This window comes from Tenrec ecaudatus, chromosome 3, assembly GCF_050624435.1.
Source record: "Tenrec ecaudatus isolate mTenEca1 chromosome 3, mTenEca1.hap1, whole genome shotgun sequence".
NCBI lineage: Eukaryota > Metazoa > Chordata > Mammalia > Afrosoricida > Tenrecidae > Tenrec > Tenrec ecaudatus.
In genome coordinates this window covers 150645851-150665344 of record NC_134532.1, presented here as the reverse complement: position 1 = coordinate 150665344, position 19494 = coordinate 150645851, and the positions used below count along the sequence as shown (strand labels likewise).

Sequence of the window (19494 nt, the reverse complement as noted above, 5' to 3'; positions counted from 1 at the left end):
GTCTATGAGAAACAGGGAAAGCAACAGGCGTTACCAGACATCCAGTGTCTAACAGATATACATTGGTAGATTTCATTGTCAGGGAAGGTCCTATTGAGGAAGTGATATTTCAGCTGGTACCAGGAATATGACTGTGACTTTGCTTAGCTGATGAAGGGGTGGGGGGCGGCGGAATCCAGACCCAGGAATTAGTTAGCATATCCTCACAGAAGCTCGACCCTGTTAAGTATTAGGATATCAGTGAAGATTCACGGAAGCAAGTTCCTGAAGCTAACCCTTTGCCACTGTTCATCAGTATGACACAGAGTTTGGAGTGAGGATGTGCTTTGCCCTGATTAAATTACACATGCGTTCTTTTTCAGGAAAGGGGAGATGTTCCAGGGTGATCTTTCCACCATCTCTATCCTGGATTCCGTTGTGCACACGACCCAGCCACATGGGGCATAGCAGTCCACACTCATTTGTGTTCCCAACCCCCACGTGACCTTATCGCTGTGGGCACTGTCTCACCCACTGCAGGCACTGGCCGGGGACACAGTCTGCGCTGAGAGCAGTGGCCGGCAAACCACCTGTGTGCTCTCTCCTGGGCTCTTATCCAAAGTTGTGCAAGATGGAGGAAGATACAGGGACTACATTTTTAAGGAAAATCATGCATTCAAATATTGCTTTTGTGATTCTGCTAAAAGTGAGAGAATCAAGCAGGAGGATAGGTCCCTTATTGGATGAGGGTTGGAAGAACCAAGCAAATGTACCAAGGGCAGGGGTACAGGGGAGACTGGAAAGGGGCTCAATCTCTAAAGATCAAACTCAACTGTTTGGTTACACAGAAGAATTAAAGCAGCACATTCTGGGCAAGCCCCCTCCCACCCCGATCCCCACTTCCACACATACAGTTAACTCCATAGTAATCAACCATGAAAAGGCAGGAACTGATACAGGCAGGTGGGGGTTAAAAGCCAAGAGAAAATATCAAAGTTCTGAAAGCACATTCGGTGTTAAGAGGCAGCATGGTTCCTGCAGAGAACGTTACTATTACACCTTGCAAAGAACACATACACATCTTAGTTCAAAAGCAGTTTCTCCTTCCTAAAGTACATTCATGTGTGCAAAGCCTGGGCCTAGGATCCTGCCACGAGCTTCCAGCCAACGCAGCAGAAAGCCAGACTTCTTTATTATTATTATTATTATTATCTTAGCTGGCCAGAGCCCAGCTGTTTCAAAAGTGTCTGTAATTTTGCACCACAAGCATCCACCCAGGCTTCCGGACTGGACCCATAGCAGGGATAAATTAGGCCGGCAGCCACTAGTCTGCAGAGCCCCGGCCTTGACTTACCCCACGCACTCAAATTCTGCTGAAAGCTCCCAGCATGGGCTACCCAAGGATCTCTGCCACGTGGCACACCCAGCCCGGCCCAGGGCTGCTCCTGCTGGCGCTGCTGCTTCTGTCAGCTGTGGTGGCCTGTGCCAGCACCAGCACCAGAGGTATGAGCAAAAGAAGGGGGGGAAAGGCCGCGAGTGGTGGGGAAAAGTTCTGGGAATTCCCGGGGCTGGCAAGTCATTAACCAGTAATGAACTTTACTTGGCAGGCACTTTATCATGTGCATTTGGTCAAGATAATTTGTTTCTGAGGAAGGCATGCTTTGTAGACAAGGAAATGAAGTCCAAAGGCTGGGAAAAAAAATCCCTAAGGTACTCTTGATAAGTCATTTCTGGAGTGACCTGTCTTCTGTCATCTCTACTCCCAGATCCTATAGCTGAACCTGTAGGAGAAGACTTGGACGTTCAGTGTATATGTGAGAAGACCCACACGGTCCTCCCTCCCAAGCACATCAACAGCCTGGAAGTGATCCGAGCAGGACCCCATTGCCCCAAGGCGCAAATGATGTGAGTCTTCGCACTGCCTCTTTGGTGCCCACCCTCTGTCCTCTCTGCCCAGGCCTCCCTGGGTCTAGTGCCCTCTTCCAGCAGACTGAAAGCCATTCTTCTCTTTTGCTGGCAGAGCCTCGCTGAAGAATGGGGGGAAGGTTTGCCTGGACCTGCACGCTTCCAAGTACAAGAAAATAATCAAGAAACTTTTGATGGGGAAATAGCTGCCAACTTAGCTGTTTATTAGATTTGTGTTTGCTACAGAGCTTCTTTTTTTATTCCCCCCTTCACTCGCAATCTGTGGCACAATCTTTTGATGTTCATATTACTCTTTAAATGCAGAATAAAAAAATAACTCAAATCGTGGTATGGTTGAAGTTATTTCTTAATACTAGAACAAAGAGAGAATGCTAATGGTCACATTTCATATAAGGAAAATCTTCAGAATCATATGAAAAACACATTTGGAAGGGAGGTTTGGTCTCATATAGACTAGTTTTCTAAGCATCATATGTTAGTGGATACATAGGTGCGAACACCTGCAGTTAATCTCTGCCTGCTTGGTTTTCTCCGTCAGCCCACCTTATGCAGGGTCGTTTGAATGTTGTTTTTTTTTTAAAGCAGATGCAAATGACTTCGCTGACTTAAGTCTCCAAGGTCTAACCTCTGTAACATGGCATCCCATTAACTTCTCTTTCTGAGCCTTAGTTTACTCATTCGTGAAATGGGCATTTAACATGTGCCCCAGGGATCTTGTGGACACTAAATGGAATGATTGGCAAAGCTGGGTGGTACAAAGGGTTAAGAGTTCAATCGTTAACTGAAGGGCAGCAGTTTACGCCCACCCGGAGGTGGGTTGCCGAAAAGTCCTGGAGGACTGCTTTCCAAAGGTTACAAGCATGAAGTACATATCGACTCAGATCCACCTCCAGTCTTGACCAGTTGTGACAAATGGAATAGTATAGATAGATAGATAGATAGATAGATAGATAGATAGATAGATAGATAGAACTTTTTTTAAAAAGCTGTTTCTCTTGTTAGGTGCCATTGAGTGCATTCCGACTCACAGCAAGAGAACTGAACGCCGCCGGGCCAGTGCCCTCCTCATGGCCATGGCTGTGCTTCAGCACATCACCGGCAGGCCCTGCCATTCACTCCGCTCTCACCCAGAGTGACATGTAGCTCAGAAACGGCTGAAGAAGGCTTGCTCTCCATGCTGCTCACAGTGACCTAGCCCAGTCAGTTTGGAGCACTAAGTAAGGCAGCGTGACTAGAATAGAAGCTTCTCTAATAAAATGGAATTTAGGGGAGAATGGAGTGTAGGTGATAAGATACATGGGTGTTTGGGCGGTATTTGTTTGTTTGTTTGTTTGTTTTTATTCAGCTTTTGCTGCTGCCTCAAACAACAAACTTCGTTGGTAAAATGTACCGGTCACAACTTATTTTACAAAGCCCCCCATATCCGTGTCCTGTTAATTTTCACTTGAGAATTACCCTGGTCTAATTATCCCGAGAGAAGAGGAGGCAGGAGTGTGGACTCCTTTAAAAATCCACAGCCTCAGAAACCCCGGGCTCAGTGCCCCTCTGCCCTACAGGGTCTTAAGAAGGCAGAGAGGACTCCAAGTGCCGGGGTCTCATGATCCTGAGAACACTCATGAGTTAACACAGAGAGAATAAACTTTAAACAAATGGGGGTGGGTGTAAGCAGAAAATGCCCACAAACTAGGAAGTGAACTGTGCAGTGAGTCTCTATCAGCATAACACAGCCACCACAGGACATGTCCCTCTGGGAGACGGTTCTGCAGTTTATGTTATGTTTGCTCTTTCTCCTTCTAGAGACTTTGTGGTAAAACCAGTTTCCTCTTCAGTGTGTAGAACATTGAGAGTTTGCATATATCCATTAAAAATGATGAGTTGTACGAGGCCCCAATAAAATGATTTTAAAAAAGCCACGTCCACATTTTTTTATCACTGTGGGAATGTTCGTTACAGGGAGCAGGAAATACAGAGAAAAATAAGCAATACAAGAATACAAAAGTAGACCACATCAACATGCTCTTTTCCACTTTCAAAACATCAGTTGTTTTTCAGGATTAGAGGTAAACTGCTACTTTTCAATAAAAATCTAATTTATATGCAATTATCAGAAAGAAAACATTTATATATCACTTGAATTCTTTGAAACTAGTTGGGAGAATACTTTTGTTCCATGGTACAGATTCAAATTCAATCCTTGGGTTACAGTTTTTTATTGGTCAGAGAAAGAACAGCAAACTCATCTGATCAACATGCAGGTATACATGGATGTGTTGAACATGCATACCTACAATATATTCATATTTTACACTTGCACACATTAAACAACTTCACAAAACAACACTGACCTTGACTGCAGAGGAGGTGCTCAAATAGTTTGTTTCCTAGCTTATCTTATACTATTTCAGTCCACTCCAACTCTTCTTCTGATTTTATTGTTGTTCACAACTCAATAAAGTGATCGAATGTTGAGTTCCGCCTGTCTTTATAATGGAGTTAGGTTTTGACATTCCATGTTTGAGTCCATATTCTACCTAATACTGCAACCAAAATGCTCCTCAGAGGCAAGGATGGTGAGACTTTAATCTTTGCTTACTTTGTACACATCCTCAGGAAAGATCAATGGCTAGAGAGGGGCATCGCATCCAACAAGTGGAGGGTCAGTGAAAATGAGAGAAGTTCTCCGCATGAGGGATGGACACTGTGGCTACAAGAATGGGCGCAAACAGGAGCACTTGTGACGATGTCACCAGACATGGCGGTGCTTCTTTCTGTTTTCCCTTAGGTCACCATACACCCCCTTAGGTCTACCCACCTAAGGGTAACTAACAACGACAATAAAATCTGTGGGTCAACTGAGCCAGCTGGACCATTAGTGCACCTTATCTGCAACCTGCCTTCACTCTGAATGTGCAAGCCTAGCCCTCCACGGGAGTTGGAGTCTCAGAGGAGATATGAAGCACAGCTTTTGAGGGAAAATATCCTACAAATGATAGGGCATCGATTGCTGAGGTTCTATGTCCTTTACAGTTGACGACTCTTGATAGTTACATCCACCCCTCACGCTACTTCCTGGCACGAGTGTGAACCGAATGGACAGAGAGGGCTTTAAAGAGGAAGAAAGTTAACATTTTGGCGGACTTAGAGTTTTTATTCTTAATTATTCTTCCCTGGTGGCTCTAATCCTTATTCCCATAGGTGCTGGCTTTAGCCCAGTGGTCTTTTGAGAAGACAGCCTTGGGTTATGTCTCAACTCGAACTCCGTGTGGTCTAGAGTCACAAAACAAAAGTAACTCTCGAGACGTTAATCACACTACTGATAGACTGAAGCATGGTGTCTGACTCAGAAGGGGAGCCTAATAAATAAACCTCACTTATCTTTCCTTTCCTGTGCTTAATCCCCAGAGCACACATTATTTTCAAACAGCCGTGGCCATAATCCTTCAGATGACAAGCAACCCGTGAAGGCCAAGAAGGCAGAATTCCCCCCAACTTCCCCATTCTTGACTCCACCACCACAATTCCCTTCCTGCTCCCCACCTCCCAGGGGCTACAACCCCGTGTTTGAGCGCAAGTAGCTGGTTAAGAAAAACGGTTGGCAGGATAGGCTCAACCTGCAGTCCCCTTCAGGGTAACAACAGAAAAGGAACTCAAACAAGAGAACTACAATCCGTATCAGCCAGCATACGCATAAGATGATAAAATATACAGAACATTGGTTACTGAGGAACCAAAACTCACTGTTTATCTAAGAGAACAAAGAGGAGAAATCTACTGTGTAGCTTTGCCAATTGTTCATTTCCTCACTGAGGAACGCACAGCACGGACATGGTACGTGATCCAACCTTGTGGCAAACAGTAGTGAAACTTGAGAGCAGAGAAGGTATCCAGCAGAGTGGGGAGAAGTGTCACGTACCAACAGTGTTGGAGAGACAGGATTCTTTACCTAGGTTTGTAGACAGTAGACTTTACATAGGAATTCTAGCGATGAGAATAGAACCTTTTAACGACTGAAGAAAGACAAAGGCATGCATATCTTCATCAGTTCCATGTTGATCATTTTTTGTTTTTTCAATCTATTTACCAATCTATTCATCAGGGATCAATGGTCTTTCTGTTTCCTGGTACCATTCATGCCTCCAGAAAAAAATGTCTGATAGAATATGTGTTTTCCATATTAGCTATATGTGTAAATGAATAGCGATGCAGTTCGTTCCAATGGGGGCAGTTTAGGACTGCGGATAGGCCATCCAGCCAACATAAACTTGCTTGAGTAAGTCATGACACTGCTTTCCTAAGCCCTGATCCTATTAGACTCAGAAATTTCACCAAGTAACCACAGGTGCTATAACACACTCATCCATTTCCCTCCTCAGTGCTTCGTAGGCAGTTTTGCGTTAGAGGCGCATTGGTAAGTATTAGGGAATCGACCAAGGGTTCTATTCATCTGTCTATGCAAACTCTCCTATCACAAATGCTTAAATATGTGCCCATTAGACCTTATTTGACTCTTATACGCATAGTGCACACATGTCTCTGTTGATGTGTGCCATCAGACCAATTCATTCAGGCTCATAGTGATCATATGGGATTGAGTAGAACAAGACACTTGCTAAGCTGCCATGAGAACATATAAATGACATACAAATAACCAAGTCATGTTTTCTCCAGAATTATGCCATAAGGTAAATTTCATACAGTTCCGTATCATATTTCTTTAATGACTTCAATTTCAGAAAACATTGACCAAAAAAACAATCTCTGTCCCACATCAGCCAAGCAATCCCTTTGTAAACAGTTTGTCCAGAATCTTCTACCACAAACATAACCTGAATACATATGAACAGGGCTTATAAGTGAAAAAATTAAAATTAAATTGGCCCCAAACTTGTGAGATAAAGAATGTTGGAAAATACTATAGCTAATGTGCTTAAAGTCAAATATTTATGCTGAATCATAATAGTTGAAATTTATAGCTAAATGATGTGCTTGCTATTTTCCTTCGATTCACTTTCAACTTCCTAAATTTTGCTTCCACAATAACAGTCATCTGACGTTTTCATCTTCAAAGTACAGTTCTCTTTGGTCATGTGTAAGAACTTTTTTCATTTGCTTATTCTTTTGCAATTTTGGGAATAGTCTTCATTTCTTCTCATTACATTATGTGATAATCATCAGACAGTTTATTTAACAAGTACAGCTTCCAAAAGGTTCAGGAAGCAATCTTAAGAAAATGGCATACAAAGCAAATTATAAAGACATTTTTATAAAAACCATAATTCGTTGCCAGAAAGTGTTAAGGTCACATATATTGGATGGCACTTAGTTTGAAGCAAGTCTCTGGGTGGCACAAACAGTTGAAAATTGGCGGTTCAAACACACCCGGCGGCTACTCAGAAGACAGGCTTGGTCTCTTATTCTAAAAGACCCACAATCTTGAAACTCCAGTGGGACCATTCTATCCTGCAGCCTGTTTGATATCATCGAACAGAAATAAACATGTGCTGAGTGAGACAGTTTTAAATGCGTGTAACTGCTCTTATCATTAGATTACCATTCCAGAGAAAAGAGGATAAATGATCTGTATGCCAGAAGGACATAGATCAGATGATCAGAAGTTAGAAGTAGAATTTCTTTCAGAAAGTTGGATTTTAAACTACTGTCAAGTCAGCCCCGACATGTGAGGATCCTAACTCATGACCTCTTCATACACAACAGACTATTATGATCCATAGATTTTTGTTTCAGTGGCTGATTTGGGCGAGTAGATTTCTAGGTCTTCCTTCCTAGTTCGTGATAGTTTGTAATCTTTCTGATATCTACTCAATAGCATAGTGGTATACAAGTATCCACAGACACACAGATGGTGGCTGAGTTTGAGGTACATTTGCCCGGAATCTAACTCAGTTCCAACTCTGAAACACCTTTTACATCTATCTGTTGGACCCATTGCTGAGCCTTACACATATTGCTATTGTTGTTACATGTGTGGTCAAGCCAGTTCTGACTCAGGTCAATGCTGTGGAACAGAGCTCCGATGCTGGCAGACGAGCACCCTCGGGCTACCCGGGGAAATGGATCTCAGACTCTGACCCTTGCTCAAACATCTTGGCATTCTTTTCCCAAGAGAGACAGTCATTGCATCAAAAGAGACACACTGCGGGAAAGAGGCTTAGCAGTTGTGACAGAGCAAAGTTCTCAAAGCAGGCTATGGTTGGAGACAGCTTCCCCACCCTTCCCTTCTGGTTCCTCAGTGGAGGCATTAGTTCTCCACCAAGGCTTCATGAAAAGTGGAGCCTGAGTCACGGGCCTACAGCACATTGGGTGATTTGGACAGGTGTTCCCAACGTGCAGGACTAGAGACCAGGGAAAGCCCAAGGAGAAAAAACAAATGTGGACAACAGGGGCTCATTCCTGTTAGGGACCCTCTGAGAATTCATGGGACCCGTGCTTCAGAATTATCAGTCCCAAACTTGGTAGTCAGCCTACTTATCAGTTGTCTTTCAATTGATTCTGACTCAGTAATCTCACATGTATCGGAGCAAACCTGAGCAAAACTATGCTCCGTTGAATTTACATGGGCTGATTTTTCAAACTAGATCACCAGACCTTTCTTCTGAAGTACCTCTGGGTAGGGTAGATTTAAACTTCTAATCTTCTGGTTAGCAGCCAAGGGCATTAACAACAAGGGGCTCCAAAACATGGATGGTGCGCGTGTGTGTGTGCTTTCTTGCATTAGTTCCTAAAGGCTTTTTCATGGCGGGTACAGCAAAGCATTCAGGCAGAAAGGGAAAGGCATCTGGTATGGCTGAGGTGAGGGACCGTGAGGCATAGCTTTGTGCAGCTGGCTATTGCCACAATGACGAGCAAACGGATGGGCCTAGGAGATGTGAGGTGGGGCACCGTAGGCATGCAGTATGAACACCAAGTCTGGATCTTACTCTGTCAATTCTTAAAGTGTCCATGGTGATTATAGAGCCCATAATGGTATCTAACCACCAAAGTTTCAATGCAATAAAAATGACCATTTCCTTAAAAGGTATTGCGATACCTGGAGGGTACAGGGAAGGTGGGGTAGGAAGGGGGAACCAATTACAAGGATCTACATATAACCTCCTCCCTGGGGGATGGACAACAGAAAAGTGGGTGAAGGGAGACATTGAACAGTGTAAGATATGACAAAATAATAATAATTTATAAATTATCAAGGGTTTGTTAGGGAGGGGGGAGCAGGGGGGAGAGGGAAAATGAGAAGCTGATATTAATGGCTCAAGTAGAAAGCAAATGTTTTGAGAATGATGATGGCAACAAACGTACAAACGTGCTTGACATAGTGGATGGATGTATGGATTGTGATAAGAATTGTACGAGCCTCAAATAAAATTATTTTTTTAAGTTATTGCTTGAATGAATTTAAAGACTGGGGGTAAAAACCAGACATTCACCTTGTGCAAACATAATTGCCTTGGATATTTTTGTTAAAATAAAAGAGTGGATTTGTTTATTGTAAGAGGCTAGCTGTAGCATTCCAGTATTTAAAATACTTAAGAATGTTGATGAATGGGGCTTTCTACCATAGATGTGAATTTCATGACTATATTCAGGAATGGGGGCAAAAAAAATTTTCAAATTTTTTTTCAAAACCAAATGATTTTGATTAAGTAGTTCCTAAGAGTCAAGTTCTACATAATCTACAAATACAGAACTGTTTCTTGATATGTTTTATCCTTTTTGCAGTTCCTCGAGTAAATTAGATGTCTGCTTTCCCTGAGGACTTTCACTTATGCCAATTTTTGGTTAAATCTGGAGATCATTGTAGCAGATTCTTCCTGCTTCTCTTCAGTTACTACATATGTAAATAGTATGTGTGTGTGTGTGTGTGTGTGTGTGTGTGTGTGTATGAGAGAGAGACAAAGACAGCGAGAGAGAGACAGAGACTTTGACACCATAATTAATGCTGAGGACAAAACAAGGAAGTTGAAACATGAGTAAGTGTTAAACTGAGGCAATGGAAAAACGATCTACTTTAAGGAAGAAAATACTTTTGTTAGGAAGCTACAAATAAATCATGCATGTTTACCAAATTGATTATTGCTGAGATGGAAAGTGATTCATTAGGAAAACATTATTTTTTCAAATGGTCTTTATTTTTGAATAATTTTAAATGTACAAAATTTGCAAAAATAATACCATGTCCATCATCATTTCAACTAAGAAATCAGTATTTGTGCATTACTATTAAGAAAACATTCAGTACTTTTAACTAAACATTCATTACTTTTAACTAAACATTAGGCTTTATTTGGATTTCAGCCGTTTTCCCACTAATGCCCTTCTTCTGTTCCAGTCCTCCTTCCAAGAAACCACCCGGTGTCTAGTTGTCATCGCTCCTCTGGATTGTGACAGTTTCTCATCATTCCACATTTGTCATGACCTTAACAATTTTGAGGAGTATGGCTCAGATATTTCATAGTCCTCATTTGGGTTTGCAGGATCTTCTTCTCATGGCTAAAGGGAGGGTCTAGGTTTTTTGAAAGAATGCCCTTCCCACCATATCCCCTCAGGAGGTGAGTGATTCCCACCGATCATGTTGCTCTGCATCATTTGGTTATGGTGATATTTGTGAAGTTTTTTAATGGCTGTTAGAATTCCTTTTAAAGTTGAACACTTTAAAAACGGTAAAAGCTGTTTCAATGCACAAGAGAGAGTTTTACTGTTAGTTCATCAACACTATTCAGATATGTGAACATTTTGCTGGGTTTGCATTTTAACATAAGTACATTTGAACCACTCAACTAGGAGAAAACACTCAGAATTTTTAAGGCTACTATTTCTTGAGCTTATTGAGCATACATCACCGAGCGTTTTACTAACAGTCATTCCCTACAGGGTTGACTTCCAGCCACTGTGTCATGTGATCTTAGCCATGATAATTAATCTTTCTGTGCCTCAGTTTCTATATTTATGATCGGAAGATAACTATAATATCTACCTCACAGGATTTGTTTGAAGATCGACTGAGTAAATGTTTGTAAAGAAAATAAATGCACTTAGCATTAAGCACCTAAGAAATGCTTGGTGCCTTGGGAAGGGGTGCAGGGAGGATTATTAACCAAACAAAGTATGTGACGATTCATTAAAGAGATAGCTGGTTTCATATTTACTGAGAGTCATGTCAGAGAATATATGAGATCATCTACTAAGTTTGTTAACTTTTTAGAAAAGTTGATTTTCTCACAGGAATACCAAGTTCAACGGGCATAACATAGTTCACAAAGACATGGCTTTACAGACTACTTGGCGAGTCACAACCAGGGTCTTTAACGCTCATGGTCAGCCATTGAAGGTGTAACAATTGGTCTCTCCCCACCCAGATAAAGCAAGTGTGAATAAAATCAAAAGTCACACAGGAAAAACTCATCCAATGGACTAGTAAGGCCATGCAGACATCGCTCTTCACAACTCTACAGCCAGAAGATGGTGTCCAGCTACCATTACCAATAATTCTGTAAAGATCACATGATAAGGCCCTGGATAGATTAGGAGAAAAATATGGACCCAAAGTGAAAATGATAAAAGAGACCAGGCTTCCTGCTCAGATAAAAACCGGTGAGACTCGGCAGACCTTCCCTTTAAGGTTTGGAATTGAATGCACCTCCACATTAGAATAATCATCTATTTAAAATCAAAGGGCAGTCTTCAGCCAATGACAAAGTTCAGAGGGTTGGGAAAGAGGGTGGAATGGAAACAGGAAACAAGGGCAGGAAGAGCGGTGAGCAATAGTGCATTGAGGGGATCACAGTGGGCAAGTTGAATCAGAGTTGTGTGAATGACTGAACGCAAAACTGGTCATCTGCTCTGCGAACCCAAAGCACAATTTAAAGGTATTTTTTAAAGCGTATTTTGTAGACCTGATAAAGTTTGTTCCATGGACAAAAGTTAAACGGACACAAAAAGAACCTCTTCATATTTTTCTGACTTTTAAAATTTTGATAAAATAAGCATAGGTAACAATTACAATGAAAAAGCAAGACAATACATTTTTCTCATGTTTTAAAGAGCAACTTGCATACTTCTGGATCATGTTCTCTGCAAAGCTCAAAAGAAAAACAGAGTGGTAAATGGAGTAAACAATCAAACTGTCAGCTACTCATAAACTAATCCTGTATTTCAAAACACTTCAAAATTTCTCTTATTTCCTGTTTATTAGCACAGTGTTTTAATTATGGGGTGGCTAAAAGTTTGAATCACTTCAGGGCACTTCAGGGCACGGAACACCAACACTAAAAGCCTCCAGCTTGCGGAGCCCTTTCGTCAGGTTCCGTCGAGGTGTTTCCAACCACAGTGACTCGTGCACATCAGAGTCGACACTGCCCGATCCCAGCCGTCCTCACAATGGTCTCTATGCTGGAGGCCACCGTTGCAGACCTGATGTCATTCCATCTCCTTCGCTGCCCCTCCACTTTCCCAAACATGATGTCCTTCTCCAGGCCCTGATCTCTCTTGACAATGTGTGCAAAGTATGTAAGAGGAAGTCTTACCCTCCTTGCCTGTAGGGAACATCCTGGGAGTCCTGGATGCTGTAAATGATTAAGCACTCCATAACGGACTGGAAGGTTGAGGGTTCGAATCCATGGAGCAGTGCCTAAGAAGACAGGCCTGGAAATCTGCTTCCAAAAAGGGAACTGACAATAATACAAAAGTTCTTCTCACTTAAACTTCCCTGGCCCTTTTCTTAGGTTCATGATAAAAACAAACAAAACAAAAAACCCTTGCCTATTTTGAAAGGCAGTCATTTTCTCAATCTTTTCCAATAAGGAAAAGGGAAAATCTTTAGTTCTAAACCCTTTTTTATATAGGAAGCAATTGAAATGAAAACTAAGAAACAAGTCAACTATAGAGCTCAATGGTTAATAAAAAAGAAACCAGATTTTCTAGTATAGGTTACCTTCCTTCTAGAATAAACTGTTTCAGGAAATTTTAAATAGGAAAAAAAAATAGATGAGTGAATCTTCCCATGCCTTCTCCTCTCTCCCTGTTTTTCATAAAAAGATTCATAACCAGCTGAGTTTCGGTTTAGATGATGTTGCAAGAAGCCATTTCTACTTTATTTATTTAACACACATGTTTAATCCATTCAGGCTTCATATAAATTTGACTCATGTCCCATAAACTTGGGATAGGAAGAGGTTGAACAATTTGCCTGTGGTAAGTCCAACTGAAAGCAAGGTCAGTGGTTGAACACCTGGTGGCCGGCTAATGCATGTATGTCTTTAGTTGCCTGGCTAGGTTAGCAAGAGTGACAGAGACATTCACCCCAAGAAGCCAGGTCATTTCTTTATCTTCTCCTTCTTTCCAAAAAATACCACACCTCCCAGAAATTTTCATCCACACTGGAGAATTATACTTCAATCCACTAAAACGTACTGTTGAATCAAACGAAATTCTCGAAAACTTCAGGTGAAAAAGTGTTAATAAAGTTACCATGCTACAACACTTTGAAATACCCATTCAAGAGACGAAGGACACCATTGTTCATCCAATGAGAAAGAACTATGAACAGCAAGACATCAAGTAAGAAATCTGATTTTTTTTAATGTGTGATTTCAGATTTCATCTTTCTTCCACATGTATCCATCTGCTGCTTAGAACGTAAGGGGGTGAGTGGTACACACACCAGGGACCCATGTACCAGGGTTCATGTACTACTCTGTCCAAGGACAGAACCACAAAGTCAGTCCTGTGCAGCGACAGAAGGACCATGCCATAGATCAACTGTAAGCCCTTCACACTTGGAAAAAGGTGACACTTGGGGAATTTTGGAAATTTCAGCATTTCAATGGGAAGAAAGAAGCCATGCAGGAAATGAAAGAAAGGGCCCTGCTCCTGTCCCTATTTTCACTAAAGTTAATACTGGATTCAACTTTTAACCTTGGTCCATTTTTTCATCAAATGAAAACCAAGAACATTATGTGTGATTTAAGGATATATAACAGAAAGAGAAAGCTAAACATTCTTCCAAGAAGAATCCAAGAGCACAGCTTTATTTTTTATCAAGAGCATTCAGTTCATATGCATATGGGATGTACAAAACTGAAAATCAAATATATAGATCAAATCCATTGATGAGAGAGATGATTTGTAAGTAGAGGATAAATGACTGCAATCACTCATCTTTAACCAGCATCACCACCTAATCCCCCAGATCTGATCACTGAAGAGGCATAATTTCCTCCCTCTAAAGATGCAGCCCGGTTCACCCCTTGGGTGAGGTCAGCCTGCTCTTGGTGTTTTACTTGCTTACCACTGCCCACTGCAAGTGCGGAAGGGCTCTTTGCCATGCGTGGTGCCCTCATTGAAGCAGAGTTGCATCAGGCCCTATCCCGTTATGAGAGTTTGGGGGGCAGAAATTGTCCCAGAGTCCGTAGGAGTTATGCAGAGGGACAGCTCAGAGTAACACCTATTGGGTTCCCCTTCCCAACAATGTCAGAGGATCTGACACCAAAATGATTGTCTATAACATTCTTTTGCAGTGTTTCAGCAGAAATGTATTGTTTATTATAGAGCTGGCCTGACCCGTTACTGACTTCATATGGATATTGACTGAAAGCAAAAAAATACCAAAAAAGATGTTTACTTGTGTTATCTTGACTTTGAAAAGGCATTCAGCTGTGTGGATAGTAGCAAATTATAGATAACCTTGAGAAGAATGGGAATTTCAGAACACTTCATTGTGCTCACAAGGGGCTTGTACACAGAAGAAGCAATTTTGGAAACAGCACAGGGAATACTGCATAGTGTAACATCAGGAAAGGTGTACAGTAGGGCTGTTTTCTCTCATCATACTGGTTCAATCCGTACGTGGAGAAATTCCTCAGAGAAGAGGTTTTGTATGAAGAATTCTGTGGCATTGGGATTGGAGGAAGCCTATTAACAACCTGTAATATGCAGATGACACAACTATCTGCTGAAAGTGGACAGGTCTTGAAGCACTTGCTGATGAAGATGAAGGATTGTAGTCTACAGGATGTATTACAGCTCAGTCTAACGAAGACCAAAGTCCTCACAGCTGGACCAATAAGTAACATTCTGAGAAATGGAGAAAAGGTGGAAGTTGTCAAGGATTTTGTCTTGTTTGGATCCATGATCAATGCTCATGGAAGCAGCAGTCAGGAGATCAAAGGACATTACACTAGGCAAATCTGCTGCACAAGATCTCTTGAGGAGATTGAGAAGAAAGGATGTTACTTTGAAGGCTGACCCAAGCCATGGTAATTCCCACCGCATCAGCTGCGTATGAAAGGTGGACGTTGAATAAAGAAGACTGAAGAAGAATCGACGCATTTGAATTGAGGTGCTGGAGAAAAATACTGAAAGTACCATGGGCCGCTGAAAAGACAAACCCATCTGTCTTGGAAGAAGTAAGGCCAGATGCTCCTTAGAGGCAAGGATAGTAAAGACAGCAAAAAAAGGGCCTTAAAAAGATGGATGGACACAGAGGTTGCAACAACGGGTCTCCCTCTTTTTCTCCACCCTTCTACTTTACCAAACATGATGTCCTTCTCCAGGGACTGGTCACTCCTGAAAATATGCCCAAACTACGCAAGACGAAGTCTTGCCACCTTTCCTTCTAAGAAGCACTCTGCCCTTACTTCTTCCAACTCAGATAGATTTGTCGTTTCAGCTGCCAGTCCATGCACTTGCAATATTCTTCCAGAACCACAATCCAATTGCATCTGTCCGTCCACAGTCTTCCTTATTCAGTGTCCGACTTTCACACGCGTGTGATGCAATGGCGACTACCATAGCTTGGGTCAGGTGCACCTTAGTCCTCAAAGCAACATCCCCAAACAGAGGAACAATTGTGAGGATGGTGCAGGACAGGCAGTATTTCCTTCTGTTTGTGCAGAGGGAGACAATGGGTAGGAGCCAACTCAGTGGCACCTAACAACAACAACAACAACAACAACAACAACAACAACAACAACAACAACTGTTACAATGACTCACTCCAATCCGATGGTTTCCCCTCTCCTTGCTGGAAGCATGATGTCATGTCATGTTCCTGCTGACAGTTTCTGTGCAGGTGGCTTGGTCAAATTTTCTGGCGTGTTAGCTTCACAATTAGAGGAGTTGGTATTTGTGAACCTATAACAATAACCTTTTTGAAAATGAAGTAATAATGTAAGGAAAATAGGAAGAAAGATTAAGGAAGCTTTTGACTCGTTTGCCAGTAATGTTGTAGTTAGTAATGTTGTAATTAGTCATGTTGTAATTCAGTGCAGATTGTCATAAGTTGGTGTCATTGACTTGACAAAGCAGTTTTGTTATATTCAGATAATTTAAGAAGTCTTATATTTAAGCAGTTTACAGCAATATATGCGGCATATTATTCTAAGATTAAAATGGACAATAAACTATTATGTTTTTGTTTGTTCATATTAGGAGGGTGTACCTCAGAGGTGTTATGTCATTGGAGGCCACTGGCTTGAAATTGTTACATGTTTTTTCGGTGTTTTGTTATATGAAACCTAGAATTGATGAACCTATAAAGAAAGACAGCAAGGAGAATAAGGATTCGGGGCTTGGGACTGGGGTACAGGTTTGGAGGTAGGGAGTAAAAGGGAAACCATGTCAAGGAGGACATGAGCACAAAGAATATTTGGAAAACGATTGTGGTAGCAATTGTACAACTCTGCTTGACGTGATGGAACTATGAAATCATAGATGTATCAACTCCCAATTAAAAAGAATTTTATATAGACCGCTACAGCAGGAGGTGCGAGTGGGGGCGAGGGGAGGTGACAGATGGCACCCTGGGTGATTCTAACCTACTGACGCCACTGGATCTCCCAACGCATTCCATCCCAGGAGGCGGGGTCAGACGACTTCCTTAACGGAGGGCCGACCTAGCACCTCCGGGAATTCCCCTGGCCTTGGTTCTCTGGATTTTCCAGTCCCGATGATCATGGATAAAAGGGGTTCGCGGGGCTCCGAGCCTCAGAGTCCAGAGCACCCGCAGTCCTCCCTGCACCGCCTCTCTCGCTCCAGGCACCGCCGCCCAGACCCTCCGCTCCGAGCCCATGGCCCCCGCCGCGTCCTCCGCCGCCGCCCGCGCCCCTCGCCTCCTCCGGGCCGCGCTGCTGCTCCTGCTCCTGGTCGCCGCCTGCCGGCGCGCTGCAGGTGAGTCTGTGTGCCTGCCGGTCCGTCTGTCTGTCTGGGCGGGCGGCCGTCCCTGCGGGGAGCCAGCCCAGCTCACCGAGCCTCTCTTCGGCTCCAGGGGCGCCCGTGGTGTCAGAACTGCGCTGCCAGTGCGTGAAGACCATGCAGGGCATCCACATCAAGAACATGAACAGTGTCAAGGTGACGCCTCCCGGACCCCACTGCGCGCAAACCGAAGTCATGTAAGTCCCGCTGCCCGCTGCTGCTGCCGCCGCCGCCGCGGTCATCCGTCACCCCCGCCCTCCACCCCCCCCCCGGGGGGCGCTGCCCTCCCCCCTCACGTGGATGCTCCTTCTCTCTTTGCAGAGCCACCCTCAAGAATGGGCAGGACGTTTGTCTCAACCCCGCAGCCCCCATGGTTAAGAAAATGATCCAAAAGATGCTTCCAAGGTGAGTTGCGGGTTTGCATAGACCACTAGTGGGCCTGGGGCCATTGCTCACATCTTAGACGGGAGGGTCTTCTCTCGCAAACTCCCCTGTGGAAACCGAGGGGCTGAGGATCTGGGTTCAGAAATTCCTGGCCAGGGAACAGACCGAGGGGAGGAGGCCTGTCGTTCAGTGTTTCCATGGGTCTACTAAGGGCAACTCTTTTTCCCATTGCAGTGGCAGCTCCAACTGACCTGGAGAGAGGGTGCTTAGTCCTGGCTGTGCTGGAAGCGGACCCAGCCTTTGCACGCTGCAAGAGAGGAGAAAGGGTCAGCTCTGGAGTCCCCCTGCACCTGCCTTCTGCTGGAGCCCCGCTCACCACAGACCTACGATCGCGCTATCTATCTATCTATCTATCTATCTATCTATTTATTTATTTATTTTAAAAGAGTCCATGTTAATATATTACATGTAAGATAATTAAGGGTGTGGTGGAATCCGTTTACACACCACTGTTATTTTATTGTTCCCGTTATGCCAAATCAACGTTGCTTTGGTCCTGGTTCTTATTTCATTCAAAGATAAAAGGTTTCCAAATGTTCTCCAGTCGTTCATTTCTCTGTGATGGAGGCTGGGAGCCACAGTCATTGCTAGAGTGGCAAGATATGTGTGTACTTTATTTTCTATTTGGAAGAAGGTTGCTTGCTATTTATTGAAACCATTTTTTTTGTTCACTATGGGAGTTAGCATTTCTCTTGTCGAAACTTTTAAGAACTTCCATGTTCTAAAGATCCCTTGGACATTTTATGTCTTCCTCGTAAGGCACAATGCCTTGTTTTATATTAAGTGTGCAATGTTTTTCTGTCATAAATATTTATTAATGGTTAGACAAATAATGTGAAAATAAATGGTTTCCAAATAAACAATGTTTGGCTCATTTTTTAAAGGGGGGAAAAGGGTCTCCCTTTAACTGAATTAATTTGAGGATGTGCATCAAATGAAAGTATTTCTCAATTTTGTTCTCCTAACTAGGTTTTCAGTTTGCTACAATATTAATTGAATTTTAAATTATAAATTTCTAGAATTCGTTTTTCCAAACTGTGAGCTGCCACCTGCAGTCTCTGCTGTGTACTGTGGTTTCTGACAAGGCATTTCTGGCTCTCTTGCTGCTCCGGTTTAGACAGAAGATGGATGGGTGGAGAGAGAGAGAGAGAGAGAGAGAGAGAGAGAGAGAGAGAGAGAGAGAGAGAGAGAACTTACTCACAGCAACCTTATGTGTAACAGAGCACAACCTTGCCCAGGGCGGTTATGTTCAGAATTGCTGGCATGATTGAGTCCATGGCTTTAACTACTGTATTACTTCTCTCAATGAGGGTATCCTTTGTTTTTCACCACATGTGATGTCCTCGTCTAGCAATAGATTCATCTTCCTGGTAACATGGTGACCAAGCAAGTCGAGGTGTACAATGCTTTTCTGTGCTTTGCTAGGTTTTCATCAACTAATTGTGAAAGTAGACTACCATGCCTTTCTTCCTATTTGGTCCTTCTTTGGAAGCTCCTTGGAAGCCTGTCCATCATGGGTGACCCTGCTGCTATTTAAAGCATAGGTAACATGATTATCAGTGGCATAGGAACATGGAGTGATTACCCAAGTTTGTCTCCTTAAAAATATGCACTCATAAAATGACTTAATGATAATTTAATATGCACTCTTTGAGAGCACTTGGCAGCAATAGCCAGACACCATTTAGTTCTTCTGGTTTTAGAGCCTTGAAGACAGATCTCCGTGTGGCCGGTTAGTTCACTGGACTAATTACTTCCATCCTGGATAGAGTGGGAGAACAATATGGTACACAATTCAAAATCATTTAAGAATACTTATTAGCTTGACAGAAATTGGTGGAAGCACTGAGGCTACAGACTTAGTCATGCTTCAGGTGTTGAAATGAACTCATTCAATTTTCAGCCAAATAATAAGCAGGTCTATAAGGGGAACCATAACAC

The 19494-nt window shown here is 42.8% G+C and overlaps 2 protein-coding genes across 2 annotated transcripts; both read left to right on the top strand.

The window, feature by feature from the left end:
- The first annotated feature begins 1271 nt into the window (after positions 1 to 1271).
- LOC142443615 (platelet factor 4-like) lies at positions 1272 to 2227 on the top strand. The gene is made up of 3 exons (XM_075544927.1): positions 1272 to 1482; positions 1746 to 1884; positions 2000 to 2227. Exons 1-3 carry the CDS (start codon positions 1368 to 1370, stop codon positions 2088 to 2090), a joined length of 345 nt encoding a protein of 114 aa, XP_075401042.1. The 5' UTR covers positions 1272 to 1367; the 3' UTR covers positions 2091 to 2227.
- A 14627-nt stretch (positions 2228 to 16854) lies between these two features.
- On the top strand, positions 16855 to 18416 carry LOC142443614 (permeability factor 2-like). Its single transcript, XM_075544926.1, has 4 exons — positions 16855 to 17085; positions 17183 to 17306; positions 17431 to 17514; positions 17728 to 18416. Exons 1-4 carry the CDS (start codon positions 16986 to 16988, stop codon positions 17741 to 17743), a joined length of 324 nt encoding a protein of 107 aa, XP_075401041.1. The 5' UTR covers positions 16855 to 16985; the 3' UTR covers positions 17744 to 18416.
- Positions 18417 to 19494: the final 1078 nt, after the last annotated feature.

Coding starts and splice junctions, on each gene's coding strand:
- LOC142443614 (XM_075544926.1), top strand. CDS start 16,986: ATGGCCCCCGCCGCGTCCTCCGCCGCCGCCCGCGCCCCTCGCCTCCTC. Junction 17,086..17,182: donor CGCCTGCCGGCGCGCTGCAG/GTGAGTCTGTGT, acceptor CTTCGGCTCCAG/GGGCGCCCGTGGTGTCAGAA. Junction 17,307..17,430: donor TGCGCGCAAACCGAAGTCAT/GTAAGTCCCGCT, acceptor CTCTCTTTGCAG/AGCCACCCTCAAGAATGGGC.
- LOC142443615 (XM_075544927.1), top strand. CDS start 1,368: ATGGGCTACCCAAGGATCTCTGCCACGTGGCACACCCAGCCCGGCCCA. Junction 1,483..1,745: donor TGCCAGCACCAGCACCAGAG/GTATGAGCAAAA, acceptor CTCTACTCCCAG/ATCCTATAGCTGAACCTGTA. Junction 1,885..1,999: donor TGCCCCAAGGCGCAAATGAT/GTGAGTCTTCGC, acceptor TTTTGCTGGCAG/AGCCTCGCTGAAGAATGGGG.